The following is a 15,712-nucleotide window of genomic DNA, read 5'->3' on the forward strand; positions in this document are numbered from 1 at the left end:
AGCCCCCAAACCTGCCTCGTGGTGTTCATAGCAGGAGCATGTGGGCCCCACGCCCAGGCTGAGGACGGGGAGGTGCATGGGGCCTCACAAGCCCTTTATCAACATGCACTTGTGCATATGGCGAGGGCCACACACCCCAGATGAAACAGCTCGGGAGACAGTCCCTAGGAGCAGGGTGCGCCCAGCAGGGCCCTGAGACAGCCTGGGGGCAGCACAGCTTCCAGCAAAGAAGGAATTAAGTGAAAATCGTTCTCTTGTCAAAGAGGGTACATAGCTCTCAACGTGGAGCAACACAAGTGCATGTTCACACATCAGGTCTGGACACTTAAACTGAACTCTGGTTGCTTTTCTTCTGGCAGCACCTAAACCCTGGCATTGTTTCAGGTGCATTATGGTCTTCTGAGAAAGGACCAGGACTTCAGAATGCCTGGGGCAGCTGTGGAGAAAGAATGTCACAGGTGACAAGCATTGAAATAGCATTTCAGGTGCAAGAATGCATCTGGGCATTCACACTATGCAGGCACTGAAGAGTTCACACGGATTCCTAAATACTCCTTCTGATCATATATTCACATTCCTTTTTGGTTTAAGGGAAAAATTACTTTAGAGCAAACTGTCTCGGCTATTGGTGGGGAACTCGCAGCCATGCTTCCGTTCCCCGCTGTCCAGCTGGGGTTTGCACATGTGTGGGGCACCCAGGGTTCATCTGGGCTTGCCCTCTGCAGTGTGGGACCCCAGGGTCTCACTGGGCCTGTTCTCTGCACAGTGTGGGACCCCAGGGGCTCACTGGGCCCACCCTCTGCACACGTGTGGGGCCCCAGGGGTTCATCTGGGCCTGCTCTCTGCACACGTGTGGGGCCCCAGGGTCTCACTGGGCCTGCCCTCTGCACACGTGTAGGGCCCCAGGGGTTCATCTGGGCCCACCCTTTGCACGCAGGGAAAGCTGTTCTTACTCAGGGTTCCTTCCGTGGTGGGGTTCAGAGAAAGCTTTTTAGGGAGAGGCCGGGCATGTTTTTTCGGATAGCTCTGAGTGCTTAAACCACATGGGTCGATACAAAGGGCCACACCCAGGGCCACACTGTGGGTCTCTCCCAGCACAGCCAGCACAGCCCGACGTCAGAGTCACCCACCACCAGGCGCTCCCAAAGCCCGAGTCAGAAGCTTCGAGCAGCCCAGAGATGCACTCCTCTCCCTTTGGCTTCCAGAGCTACTGTGACCACACACTTTCAGCACAAGGCTGCAGAGACAACTGGAAAAATGAAAAACAGCTTTTCAGAAACCATTTAATGAGGTAGCTGAGATCATCTTACATCCACAGCAGACAGAGGTGCTTAATGAGTTCACAGGCATTTAAACATATTCATAAACCCATGACAGGGCCTGGTAACTGCTCTTTCTTCCCAAATCCCAAAGGTGCATGCATGCCTTGCGAAGAGCCCCAGGAAGAGCACGGCAGCAGGCCAGAAGGGAGGAGCTGGACCGGAGCTGAGGGCGGGCGTCTGGGGTGCTCCCCATACAACACCAATGCAGGTGGACAGGGCCAAGCGGGACTCCGAGAAGGGCAGGGCTGAGCGGGGCTGGCAAGAGGGGGGCCTGCTCACCCCTCCACACCCAAGAACCACCCTCAGGAGGCTGCCCCCACGGCCACAGGGGTCTCCCCGCTGTCTGCTCACAGGCCCAGGCTGCTCTGGAGAAGAGCTTCTCTACAGTCACCTCCCAACGCTGCCCAGTGGGTCTCAGACGCGGAGAGGCCATGGGATCAGTCTGGGCAGTGTGGCCTTCATGATGATACCGCAACACGCACACACCCATGTCACACACATCCATGCACACACACACCCGTGTCACACCCACACCTGTGTGCAAGCGCGCCTGTGTCACACACACATACCCCACACCTGTGTCCACAGTGTCTCAGCCCACACCTGTGTCACACACACCACACCTGTGTACACACACACCTGTGTCACACACACACCACACCCGTGTCACACACACCCCGGCTCAGCGGTGCGCATGACAATCAGCAGTGTCTGGCAGCACAGAAGCTGGGGGGGCGGCTGAGGGGTCTCGAGAGGAGCCTGGATCCACTGGACACCCCCTTCCGGTCCTCAGGCCAGGCAGCGACTAGAAGCCGGAAGGAAGGTGTCCGAGGCGCCGGCTAAGTCTCCGGGGTGTAGCTGCCATAGGCCAGCGGGGGCGGGCCTCGGAGGCCAGTCCAGCGCCGCGCGCCCGGCGGGGGCTCCGCACGCCCCCGCTCCTTGTATTTACCCAGAATGCTCCTGGCCTCCTCGGCGTCCCGCAGCGGGCTTTCTCCATACTCCTCCCGCAGCCACTGGCGGAACTGGGGAAGTAAGACCCGCGGGGCGTCACATGGCGCGGCCAGACCTCCACGCCCTCACCCAGCCCGCCCACGGCCCTCACCCAGCGGTGCGGGGCCCGTAGGTGGCCTCAGTCAGCGCTGAGGCGGCCAGTGGGCGCCGCGCGACATAATGACTTCTTCCAGGCTTTGGCCTGAGGACGTGAAAGCCAGTCTGATCAAGATGACTGCACTTGACCCCCAGGCAGAGAAGCAGAAGCTAACCTGGGGCCTGTGGAAGGCGGAACGGCTGCAAGGGGCTGGAGGGAGCCCGTGAGCCAGCCGGCCTGTGGGGGAAGGTGGAGCGCAGTTACCTGGTGGACCTGGAGCTCCTCAAACTCCTGCAGCTGCCTCTGGAAGCCCAGGTTGGGGTTCGCACACGACCTGCCTGCGCGCACGGTGTGCAGGGCGTCCTCCCAGCCGAAGTCGGTGACCGTCATGATATAGGCGACCACCAGGGTCACGCTCCTGGAGACGCCCGCCAGGCTGCAGGTTGAGAGCCATATGGCAAGGGGCGGTCAGGGGACTCATTTAGGAAGCCGCCTGTCCTCAGTTGTGAGTAGACAGCTAGCCAGTGGGTCCTCAGAAATCACTCAGAAGCATACCAGCTCTCTCTGCTTTACCACACTAGGGTCTCGGGAACTCCTCACCCACATGGCCTCAGTCTTGATTGGTTTTCTACTGGCTATGGCTGCAGGCACTTCGTGTTGTGATTCTCTTTCTCCTGACCTCCCCTTCAGATAGTCCCCGTTCCCTGGACAGAAAAGTAGCGAAAGGACATCTGGGAACTTGAAGGGTCCAGTCAGTTATAACCTCAGCCATTCAGATGGCTTCACACTTTTAAAGTCTGATCTTCTTAGGTACCTCTTCCCTGGTGGCTCAGACAGTAAAGAATCTGCAATGGAAGAGACCTGGGTTCGATCCCTGAGTCGGGAAGATCCCCTAGAGGAGGAAATGGCAACCTACTCCAATATTCTTGCCTGGAAAATCCCATGGACAGAGGAGCCTTGTGGGCAACAGTTCATAAGATCGCCAAGAGTCGGACATGACTGAGTGACTAACACTTTCTTAGGTACACATAAGGGTCAAGTCTATCATTTAAAAAACTCATTAAATACAGAAGCCCTTACCCAACATTCTCTGATATCCTCCACAGACCCAAGCAGAGTGCCCACATGGCACACTCCACGTGCTCTGGGGTGTGGGGGCGGGGACGCTCTGCAGGTGATAAAGGCCAGTTTTCTCTAGCAGGCTGAATAAGGGGACCAATTTTAAATGTACATGCAAATTAAGGCGGTCACAGAGAGGTTGTGCTACGTCAGACTTGGAGTGCTCAGCAACGGTTTAAGATGGGGAAGTTTAGCAAATTTCTCATTTTTAGAAAAACTTATCTTCAGATTGACACAACCAAATGAAACATGAATTCCTAGAATATCAGCCCTGCACTTATTCAAATATAAATAACAATAAAAACCACTCTCAAGTAGTGGTTCTTCCCTTGGGCTGTGTATCAGAAATACTGATAAATCTTTTAAAAAGCTCACATCCTCTTGGGGTGCAGCTGGGGAGATGCTCACCCCCCGAAACAGCACTGGCTGCACTGCAGAGAGTGCTGGAGCAAATGCGAGCGAACCTCACAAACCTGCACTTTGTGTTTATTACACGCCCTGCTCTTTTTAAAAGTAAAATGAAAATTCACACCGTTGCAAGTGCATAAAACTGCAGAACAACACTGTTAAAACAGGCAGTCTACCCAGTGCCCTCTGCCCGACTGGGGGTTCTGTGAGACTCCCCCGGTCCACATGGTGGGCCCCTCATCCCTCTGTGGGGCAGCAACACCCCCACAGGCGGGCCGTGTGTCTCCGCAGAGGCTTCCCTGCAACAGCAGCTTTCTTGGGGGAACTCAGATGACTTGAGATTCTCTCGTGAACCCAGACAGAACCTCATTCAGGGATGAGGGGGCCTGTTTGATCCGTGCTTTAATGACAGCAGGCTTCTGTCCCAGAAAACTGGCCTCTGGTCGCCCAGATGTGTCACCATTATGAATATCAGCTTATGTTGTCCCTGTTAGCCATGTCTTCAGCATAACCACTGGCAGTGACGCAACGAGGGCCCGCAGCCCCTGAGCGCTTGGCTGTGCCAGGCGGGGGCACTGTCCTTGGGGTCTGTGCCCAGCAGAAGCCCTCGCCACAGAACGTGTACACAGGTGTATGTGCTTATACCACGCATATGGTGTGTGAATGCTTAGACCTCCTGAATTCTAAAAGTCTGTTCAGCTCTGCTTAGAGCCAAGTACAAGCTCCAAACACATAAAAGCCCCAATCTGTAAATGGAGGAGAGATGGTTGTTCTGGTGTGACAGTAACACAATGCTAAACACCCACATATGCAGCCAAAACTCTCCAACAAAAAACAGAGCTTCGAATGGCTACCGAGCAAAGCCAAGCTCTGAAAAGACGTTGGGAGAGGCTGGAAAAGGGGCTCCTTTTTTCCAGCAACCTTGACAGTTCCTGCAAAAACCTAACTGAGAAAATGAAAATGCTAAGTGACAAGGAAGGAACAACTGTTTGGCTCTCTTCACACAAAAACCAACCATGGCTGACACGCGGCCGGGGTCAGGTGGGTGGGTGCTGGGCGCTCGGGGAGACCCTGAGCAGCGCAGAGCAGGCCCTCGCCATCAGGCAGGGACACACGTACCAGTGAACCAGGCAGCCCTCGCCCTGGAGGCGGCACTCATGGATGAATCTGATACTTTCTTTGAAATGTCGCGTCCTGTGGGGAGGAAAAAAGAGAGAAGTGACATCTCTCTACTTTACTCAACGTATGAGGAAAAGAAAAACCCGCTGAGGTTTCTTGAAAAGGTCTTGAGTCCACAGGTCCAGACCCCAGTCACTGTCCAGGGCTTTGAATCTGACCCGCAGTGCTGAGGCCGGGAGGGGATGGCCCATCCACTGGGATTTTTGGAAGTTCTCTGCAAGGAACCCCCGAAACATGCAGGGGCCACACGGATGTTTGGGGGCAGGTCCGGCCCAGCCCCACGGTCAGTCTGGGCCCCTCAACACCCAGCAGCACGGTGACCCCCCCAGTGACCTGCTCACCACCCACCCGGTGAGGGAGGTACCCACCCAGTGTGGGCTCCCCAGTTCATGTATGACCGTCTGGGAGGAGGTCCTGACTGCCCGTTCTCCAGGTTGAGCAGGGGAACTGCAGCCCCCAAGCCTGAGGGGCCTGACCGAATGTGTGACCGTGGGAACGTCACCTGCCTTCCCTTAGCCTCACTGGGAAGTGGGAACCGGGCTTCACAGGCTGGGACAGAGAAACAAACAACAATGGGCTTCGCAGACTCTGAGGTCTTGCGTGACCATGAGACCGAAATCTTTTCTCCTGACCCTTAGCTTTTATGGCTTCCTTGGTGGCTCAGACAGTAAAGAATCTGCCTGCAATGCAGGAGACTCAGGTTCAACCCCTGGGTCAGGAAGATCCCCTGGAGAAGGCAATGGCGACCCACTCCAGTGTTCTTGCCTGGAGAATTCCACGGACAGAGGAGCCTGGTGGACTACAGTCCATGGGGTCGCAAGAGTCGGACATGACCGAGCCATTTTCACTTTCACTTTTTAGCAGCCCTCTTTTCCCGCCCCTGGTTCAGGCCCAGCAGTGTCGTCCAGACCGTGCGGCGAGTCGAGGAAAACTCTCAGGGGAACTACAGAGCCTGTGCTTTCCCAAGTCTCCTGCCTTGAAGTGGATTCTGCCCATGGACTGAAAGCACACCACCTACTGAGCACTGTGCGTGCAGCAGGGACTCTGCCAAGCCTGGAGAGATTCAGAGATGCACAGAACGTGGCTCGCAGCCACACGCTGGTCTGTGGTTCCATGAAGGCTGACCGGGTGAACGAACCTCAGAGGAACAGGGCAGCAGGCACAGAGGACTTTGGTGCAGGCATCTCTCACACGGCCTGAGGCTGCCGTGTGCGGAGGGGCCAGGGTCCCACCCACAGACTCCAGGCCCTGAGTGGAGACCCAGCTAGACCACAAGGCAGGGTGAGGTGAGGGGTGTTTCTGCTGACCTCCCTGGGTACACGTGCTCCCAGTGTGGGTGCACACAGCAACCCTGAGCACTAAAGCGCCACCCCTAAACCGACGTGGTGTAAGACAAGTAAGGGAAGATACTGCGGTGACCCCGACATGCAGAGACCTCGGAGGAGAGGCCGGGCAGAGGGCAGGGAGGGGTGCAGTGGCCCCAGGGGTCAGGCTGCCCAGCGCTGAGCACAGCGTCCAGGGCGGGGTGCGTCCATCCCTTATCTCAGGTAAAACCCGCCTTGAGCATGAGCTCTTCTGACGGGAAGTGCCGAGGCTGGGGGCGGAGAAGGGCCGAGGAGGCTGTGGGGGGTGGCGGTGGGCGGAGGCTCATCCGTCCCCACCCCCCCAGGCTGTCAGAAGCTCCCTTCTTCCCTGCAGCTCCAGCCACAGAGAAGCAGAGGGGAGGCTGGGGCTGGACTCCAGGAAGGCTCCCTTCCTGACAAAAGGAGGGTCTCTGCCCCAGGCTTCCTGCAGGGCACTGGGTGGCCAGCTGGTGCCCAAAGCTGGGTCAGCTGCCCTCTGACCACAGGCAACAGGCCTCGGGGTGCAACGGGGGCTCTGGGAGCTACTGCCCAGACCTGGAGCACTTGCCCTGGGCATCTTAGGCAGGGAGTGAAGTAAATCAATGTTTTTATAACTTAAAACACTGTCAATCCTGCTATTTACAGCCAGGCACCATCTGCCTGACATCAACAAGTGCAACAATTTAAGGACACTGAGCCCCTCCTCCTGTGGCCGAGGAGCGCCTCCGCCTACCATGGTCTCCCCTGCAGACAGGCCAGCAGCCGGGACGTGTGCCCAGACTACAGGCTCATGCCAGCCTTAGCTGGCAGCTGAGGGCAGGCACCTCTCTCCCTCAGGCCGGCCACACTGTGGCACCAGGGTTCCCAAGAGGACGCGCCACACTGCAGTCCATGCTCTGTGGTCCTCCATGGATGGGACGGACCTCCTACCAGCAAAGGAAGAGGCAGTCAGGAGGCGAGACATAGTAGCCTGGGCTTGTGAAGGACATGGGTGGCCTCAGAATACACCGCGAAGGCCACGCCAGGCAAGGGACTTGTCCTGGGGATGTGTCAGCCCTGTGAGGTCACCGACGTCTTGCACAGATGACAGCCGAGCCTCCTTCCTGAACCCCTAGGGCGGGGGTGTGATCAGCAGGGTGACGTGCAGACTGACCTGAGCCCAGAGCAAGCGTGTGAGGGGCCCCAGACAAGGAAGCGAGAGGAGGGTCCCACCAGCCTTTCCTCCATCCCCTCTGTCCGCATCAGGCGTCAAGTCCAGGAAAAGCCCACAGACAGCTCCTGCCCACCTCCGTGTCGGGACGAGGGCAGGAGAGTCAGGACGCTGACGGAGGGCCTGCTCCGAGCCCCGCCGTGAAACCTGACTCATGGACAAGACCGGGCAACAAGGCCGCGCCAGACAGACATTCCTAGAAGCGCCTCTTCTGAGGAAAGCCAGGACGCAGGCATTCTTGGGGCCCCCGGGGTGGGTCATTTCCAGGGAAGCTCATGACGGGAGCCCAGGCCTGGTCACTGCAGCCCCTCCCCCATCGCGGGAAACCCCCAGGGCTCAGGCCTCTATTGCTCAACCCCAGATCAAAGCAGAAGCCCAGATAGAAGCACACCCCCACAGGCGGCAGGTTCCCTATTCCTGGTCTCCGCGTTGTGCCTTTACTTCCACGCAGAGACGTGGGGCGCGCTCTGTCGGGGGACAGCCAGCAGGGTGCGTGCACAGGAAGCACGCCCACGTGAGTGTGCAGCTCCGTCAGCGCAGCAGACCTGTGGGCCTGGCGAGCGCTGTCCTCCGTGGGGCTGGCAGACAGCCCGGCCGCGGCCAGCACCCCTGGCTCTTCCTCTGCGGTCAGTGCTGGCCCTCCTCACGGCCAGGGCACCCACCCAGAGGCCAAGAGCAGAGCCAGCAAGGTCTCCCTGACCTTCAGGAAGGTCAGGAAGACGGGTCCAGCACAGCCTTGCCACGCATGCCACGTGCATCCTCTGAACCTGAACAGCCACTCCTTACTCCAAGACGGCGGGATGTGTGGGCTGTGGTCCGCACTGAGGGGTCTGTGGCCGGAAGGACTCTGCTTGGGGGAGGTCTGGCCCAGCACCATGCGGGCAGCTGGGCTCCCCCAAAGCCAGCAGAGACAGACCAGGCTGCTTCTCCTGACCCTTGTCAGAGTCCAAACGTGTGTGCACAGTATGTGTACATGTGTCTGTACAAGTGTCTGTACACGTGTGTGCAAGTGTGTGTACAAGCGTGTGCAGTATGTATATAGAAAAGCAAAGGAGAAAAAGCCCAGGAAAGGCCAGCATCCTCGGGGGTTTTTCCTCAGAAAAGATGTTGAAAACAAAGCGCATAGGTGGCGTGTTCTCCTGGGCACTGGCTCTGGGGGTGGCTCAGATTAGTGAGCTCCTCCTCCTGTAAAGCTGTCCAGCCCCCGGCTCCACCCCTGGGGCCCCGCGCTGACCGTGCAGCTCTCACTGCAGCCGAGGTGAGCAGGACAGAGACATTTCCCCACCCGGCAGACCTCACGGCCTTCAACACACTTCTGTCAAGGATTCCCCAAGTCCTACATTTCCTGCACTGTCAACGCTTAAGAAAAGTCAGGGAAAAAAAAAAAAAAAGAAAAGTCAGGGGAAGCATGTGTAGTGTACATTTCATTGTGCCAGATAAGGTCGTTTTAAAAAGAATTAAACAAAAAACCCTCTCTACCACCTACTACCTCTTCATTTCACAGTTTCACCCACCAAAAGCAAGAAACACAGTCTAAGACTAAAAACTAGGTTTTTAAGTTGAATAGGTGAAATCTTACAAAGAAAGCAACACACATTTTCTACACATTTCTCCTTTCTGCTACAAAGTCCTCAGGAGTTATGTATGTGCATTTCTGTCTGGAAGTAGGACAGTACTCCAGGGCCCACCTACCTCTGATCTTGCAAAACTGCTTTTTAACATTAAAGAAAAATGTAAATGAGAGAAAAAGAGAGCTGGAAGTACAAGAGACATGAGCTGAGCTAAACTAAAGAAAACACACACAAAAAGACAGGAGGTGGGAGAGGCAAGGAGGGTCTACTGCTGTTTACTTCAAGCTCTCTGCATCGCTGACGCCTCTTCTCCCCACAAAAACCCCAAGAAATTTAGACCCTGCTTGGCTCTCAAGCCTCTGTTGTCATCAAGGCTCTGCTGTGAAGATGCAAACCTGCCAGCTCCTCAAAGAAGACAAAATGATAACCTTTCTCTTATGGTGTCTAAATACAGGCACCAATTTGAAAAATATTAAAACAAGAATGAATAAGCAGCAATCCCTCCAACCACTCACTCTCAAGACACGTGAACACTCCTTTCCTGAATAAGCAGAAAATGGAAGCTAATTCTTTGGAGACACTTAGGGTCTGTAAACACTTTCACCACCTCACCTAAAGCTACAGAAATTGTGTGAGATAGATATTGCACAGAGGAGAGAATGAGGTTACAATGACTCGCCTGAGGAAGCACACAGAGAAAGCAAAAGCAAACATTTCCAGAAGCCTCAGATCAACCACTGCACGTCAGCCACTGGCAGGAGGTGTGTGTGTCTGAGACAAAGCCTACGATGCCTCTAATTCTGCAAATCAAGCAGAACACACTGGCCTGGGTCGGGGTTGTCGCCACTATGAAACCCTGAACTTTCACGTTTCCTGACTTTGTAAGGCAGGGTGGTTGGGGGAACCAAGCTAAAATTCTGATGTGTTAACTGTCATCACAAACCAGGTTTCTGCAATTTAAGTTCCTGGAAGATCAGAGGGGGAGTTTGTGAGGAGATGGCCAAGCCAGAAAACTGACCTTTCTGGAGCCTCTGCAGTGACTGAAAGCAGTTCTTCTCCAAAGGTCATGGCCTTCTGACTGACGAAAGTAGCAAGAAGAATTCCTACAGGGATGTGTGGGTAAAGATTTAGGATACTAACCTTAAATCCTAAGTTGGAAACAACTTTTTAAATCTGTTTAAATGAATAAGCAATACAGTTTTCTAGAATGTACTTTGTCCCTAAATATAAGAACTCTTAGGCACCAAGAAGAAAACTGCTCAACTCAAGGACCCTGGTTCTAGCCAGATCCCAGAGCCCGAGGAGGCTGTGTCCTGACTGTCTATACTGACTGGGGGTACAGAAGCTGAGGGCTTACGGTCAGCCTGCACACGCTCCCCCGTCTGGTGAGTAACGAGCACAGGAGGAGGGCACACAGTCGAGGGCTCTGCCTGTCAGCGTTAGTAGACGTGCTGCATCGTGAACTCACGCTCACCATTAAACTGCAGGCTGTGCTTTCCAGTGAAACACCTGTGACGGGCAAAGAGAAACTCAAGGTGTTTCATAGGCTGTCTCTTAACATATGAACTACACTCAAATTCCAAGCTTCACTATCTTCATAGAATTTCACTAAAGCAAGACACGTTTACAGAGTCATGGACACTTATGCACCCAAAGCCTTACTTGTGTGTAAGCTCTGCTATTACTAATGAATCAAAAATAAACATTTCCCCAAAGACTCACCCACATGCCTATGAGCCTATGAGCATAACCCCATCTCTGATGAATTATGGTCTGGACCCCTTTTCCAACTGCAGCACCCACCTGCCGACCACCCTCTCATCCAGATACAAGCAAAGGCTTAAAATAAGGCAAATCACACATCTTACAAGACCTCTGTACATGTTTGGGACAGGAGAGAACTAGTTCAAATCTTATAAGCTAGTCCTCGGGGCCCAGGTTGACTGTCGCTGTGCTGGTTTTGCCAGAAGATGTGAGCAGACCCAGGAGACGCCAGAAGTCAGGCGACAGGCTACGGCAGGCTCAGTCCCCATCCTTCCCAGGGGCACATCCTCCTGAGCACCAGATTGGCCCTTCCTGTGACTCTCAGGCCACACCAATGCACTCTGAACAAAAACACACTCTTGTTTTCAAAAGTGCTCGGAGGTCACAGAGAAGACTTCCACACATGGCCTCCTCTCCACAAACGCTAAAGGCAGGCCTTTGCAGATGAGAGAACTAGGGCTCAGGGGCCTGAGAACGACCTGCCCAAGGCGATGGAGGTGGCCTTGAACCTGAGATTTCTAATGTCTGCACAGGGCAGGGTCGGGGTCCTCACCCTTGGACATCAAGCCCAGTGCTGCCCTCTCCAAAGCACCAAAGCTGGAGAGTCCTGGTGGGCAGGATGGTCCAAGCACAGCGGCCATCCGCCCTGACTACAAATGCCCAGGGGGTGCGGCAATCAGACTCCTCCAAACAGTGAGAATGCCAATCAGGTATTGACAAGTTCAACAGCATGTCAGAATCTCAGTTTGAGATAAGACCAGAGCAACCACTCTAAAAATAGCCACCAAAACATGGGCAGAAGATTGCTGTGGTCTCGAGAGAAAGGCAGTGGCTCACTTCCTTCCGTACACACCATGCCCTCCAACCACTTCTGTTTCTCGACACGACTAGTAACCAAGGAAGTTCTCTGATACTTCTCCTCCCATATCCAGGCTACTACTGTTTTCCTAGTGACCCTGTAAAGTCTTTCCTCTATCATCTTCAATCTTAAAGATGGACTTTTCCTAACATGGAAAGTCAGTGTGGAAACATGACCTTGTGTGGGAACTGCTGCCCCTCGGCCAGGCTCCCCTGCCCCTTCCTGGTCCGACCTGCACCACCCACCCTGCCCCAACCCCCGGTCTTCCCCACATCAGCCTATCTGACTATGCTCCCCTTTTCTCCGAACAGGTAGGATCTCACAAAATTCTTGCATAACCTGAGATGTCTCTGCTCTCCAGCAGTGGAAAACCAAGGCTGGCTGATAGTCAGCAGTGGACAACCTTCAGGGGGTAAGATTTTTATGGTCTGCATTTCTGTAATATAGGACTTGTAGGCAATAGAGCTTGACAGCCATGAAAGATGAATGCTGACGAGCTCTTGGACTCCAAAATCCTCAAACTACAGAAGCTCTTCCTGCTGAAACATGGCTATGTGTCATCTGGGAGGGTCCTTGTATCCGACTGAAAACAGGCAGCAAAACGAGTTGGTCAATGGATGCTTGGGACAGCCACGTCCTCAGCTCCTGAGCCTCTCAGCTGTCTGGCTCAAATCCAGGCTCAGGAAAAAGTCAACTGGTCCACATCACCTCCAGACACCGAGCAGGGTGGCGTCACAGCTGTTACCTCGTGGGTCTCCAATCCCTGTCCCCCATCCACCCAAGCCCAGTCCCATAGACCTCGTACAACAGTGGGGATCTGGAAAAGAGAGCGATTATGACTCTCTCCTTGGATGGAGATGCTTCCAGCTGTGGGAAAGAGAGGGCAGGACCTTCCTAACCAGAAAAGCCTGGTCTCTCAACTCAGACAAGCTTCCCAAGTACTCTGGCCCTGGGGTAGCCACTGGCCACGTGGGGCTGCTGGACATTTGAGACAGAGCTGGTACAGATGGAAGGTGCTGTAAGTGTAAACAGCACCCCAGGTTTTGAAGACTTAGTTTGAATAAAATGATGCAAATATCTCATCCTTAAAATGCTGAGCACATGTTGCATTGGTAGTACTTCTGGGTATACCGAGTTAAATACAACGTATTATTAAAATTGTTCTGACCTCTCTCTTTCTTACTTTTTAATGTGGCACCTAGAAAATTTAAAATTACATGTGTAGCTTGCATTTGTGGCTCATGTTCTGTTTCTGTTCCACAAAATTCAACAGTTTACAGGGAAAGGTGAACATGCTAAAGCATGGTCTGAGACCCTTTACAAGATCAGTCCCTCACACACACACACCGCCAGAGCTGCTCAGTGTGCCACCCGGAGCACAGACTTGGAGGGCCTCCTGTTCCCAGCAGGGCAGCTGCCAGGCACCGAGGCCTCTCTGCTCTGGTGACTGCATGTCCTTTCCCTTTAACATGTCCAAATAATACAGAAAGAAAACAACTTACAGGTTTTGAGATGGTGAATCCGCTGCTGGAATGCACAGGTATTTAACCCCCTGTGGAATGATAAAAAAGTATATAAAATAAAAAGATGATACTCTGTGGAGAGAAATATTTAAAGGAACTATTTACTCAGGTCAAAAAATAAAAAATAAAAAAGAGAAGTTTTTCACTCATCCTTTGTTGCCAAGGAACTGGGGGAAAACTCTTTAATTAAGGTTCCTGGTTACTTTCCATGACCATGTGCACACGAAAAGCAGAATAATTAGAGTACTTCTCAGTAAGTGTCCACATACTGAGCTTCAAAACTATCACCTCCAATGTGCGTTCATATTCTCTACTTTTTAAATTTCATTTAAGACCCTGAATGGCCAGAAAGGAAGCACTGAGAATAGAAGCCTTGTCATGATGACATGCTATGTGTCAGTCCTAGGACAGGGAGAGTAACATGTCCACTGAAGAAGTGCTTGGACCTTCACACACTGGAAATGATTTTGCTTGTTTTTCAGAACAGTAAAAGTTTATATCCCAAACTAATTTTTTTTACAAGAATGACTCAGTTTGAAAAAAAATGAACTTCATATTGTTCACTATAAAAATCTATAAAAATGTTTATGCAAATTTGTGCTATAAAAATCATGCTGAACTCAAATTTTATTAAAACCTCTTCTTTGAAGGGACTTAAGGTACAGTTCCAAAACTCTATAGTGTCAGGTCAAAGTAGAGTCCAGAAATCTCAGCAAACTTAGCAAAGCAATATTGCTCCATGAAGACTTATTAATGAATAAACCACGTTTAAACCTTTCTTTCGTGATAGCCCAATCAAACAGAAGATAGCCACCATGTCACAGAAAACCAATGGGGGGAACAGACCAGAAAAATAACCAACCTGAGTGTAAATGGAGGAGAAATATGTGGAACCAGGGTACAGACAACCACAAGTCCCTCAGCACTTAAAGTCATAAAGGCATTATTTCTACGTTATTTGCATTTTTTTTGCAGTTGGGACACTAAAATTGTAGTGTCAGCTCACATGATTAGGAACTTTTGTGTTGTATTTGCTAGTGTTGTCTTGTAAGGAGCACGTGGTCCTTTGTGCTATAGATCCCACACTCCAACATGGAAGTTACATAGACTGTTTCTCAACCTCTGCTGTTGGGGTGCAGACCTGGGACCTGGTTTCATCATCTGACACACCTGCTCAAGGCTGATTCGGAAACAGGACATGGGAAGAGTCAAACAGGCGAAGAGCACCTGTTCAGCAGGTGCAGGGGGTGGCCTGGGCGGGGAGCGCGGGGCGGACGTGGCGGCGGGTCACAACGGCAGTTGTGTACTGTGGTCTGCATGTTGTCCCTGGAGCTTCAGAAGACAGCCTGTCTGTCCAGCTCTTCTGAGGAGGCCACAAGCCTGGACTCCTTAAAAGGCCCCCTTCTGCTGACATGGCTCAGAGTGGAAACTGTTGTCTGTAACTAAGACCAGGGTTCAGTTCAGTCGCTCAGTCGTGTCTGACTCTTTGCAACCCCATGGACAGCAGCATGCCAGGCCTCCCTGTCCATTACCAACTCCTGGAATTTACTCAAATTCACGTCCATTGAGTCAGTGATGCCACCCAACCATCTCATCTTCTGATGTCCCCTTCTCCTCCCATCTTCAATCTTTCCCAGCATCAGGGTCTTTTCAAATGAGTCACCAGGGTTAAGGGACACAATTCCCCTGCCTGTCTCCCACCATTAGAGAGGCCAGAAACAACATTTTTCCTGCTTATCTCTCTCTCTCTCACATACATATTTTTAGTTTTGAGTCAATCATTACATCTTCCAACTAAGATCCCTCTGGATTTTAAAGAAGATGAGTTTTATAGCTACTCATCCACAGAGCAGCACATCACATGGGGCCAAACGCCTCATAGGCGAAGGAGAAACGCAAGGTCAGCTGCAGGAAAGAACGTGAGCCACAGGTTGCCCACCCCTGCCCCCGCCATGCCCGCTCAAGCTTCTCCTCGTTGTCCACTGTCTCCTGCCTCTCTCTGTCCCCTCTCCTTGTCCCTTCTCCCTGGGCTCCTCTGTTCGATTGCAAAAAGCGAGGCAGCTGCCTGAAGTTCTAACGCAACTCTTGACCACAGAGGTCTGAGAGTCCCGATTTAAAGAGAAGGAAAAGGGAAAAGGAAACGATACTATTGGAAGAGTCATTTCACGCCTTCCCTCACCGAGGCTGCACAAGCCGTGGTGTAGATACACTTGCTGATCAGCTCATAATTCTCCATTGAAATGACTCACTCACTCTTTGACTTTTGCTCCCGAGTTAGGGTTGGCTGTGGACTGGGCCCAGAAGCCTGTGAGATGCTCCCCTCCCAC

At 52.9% G+C, this 15,712-nt stretch overlaps 1 protein-coding gene across 2 annotated transcripts in view; it reads right to left on the minus strand.

Moving 5' to 3' along the window:
- Positions 1 to 235: 235 nt before the first annotated feature.
- DUSP22 (dual specificity phosphatase 22) overlaps positions 236 to 15,712 on the minus strand; it is a 45,045-nt gene continuing 29,568 nt past the window's right edge. The window contains exons 4-8 of one of the 2 annotated variants that reach the window (XM_043908692.1): positions 13,365 to 13,414; positions 5,056 to 5,130; positions 2,674 to 2,845; positions 2,272 to 2,344; positions 236 to 436 (exon numbers count right to left, since the gene is read on the minus strand). In XM_043908692.1, the coding sequence (XP_043764627.1) occupies positions 390 to 436; positions 2,272 to 2,344; positions 2,674 to 2,845; positions 5,056 to 5,130; positions 13,365 to 13,414 (417 nt within the window). In that variant the 3' untranslated portion in view covers positions 236 to 389. Of the gene's footprint in view, positions 437 to 1,269; positions 2,345 to 2,673; positions 2,846 to 5,055; positions 5,131 to 13,364; positions 13,415 to 15,712 lie in introns of those variants that run through there. The other variant, XM_043908691.1, reaches the window with a different exon arrangement.

The sequence above is a fragment of the Cervus elaphus genome, chromosome 7, assembly GCF_910594005.1.
Source record: "Cervus elaphus chromosome 7, mCerEla1.1, whole genome shotgun sequence".
In the NCBI taxonomy this organism is placed as follows: Eukaryota; Metazoa; Chordata; class Mammalia; order Artiodactyla; family Cervidae; genus Cervus; species Cervus elaphus.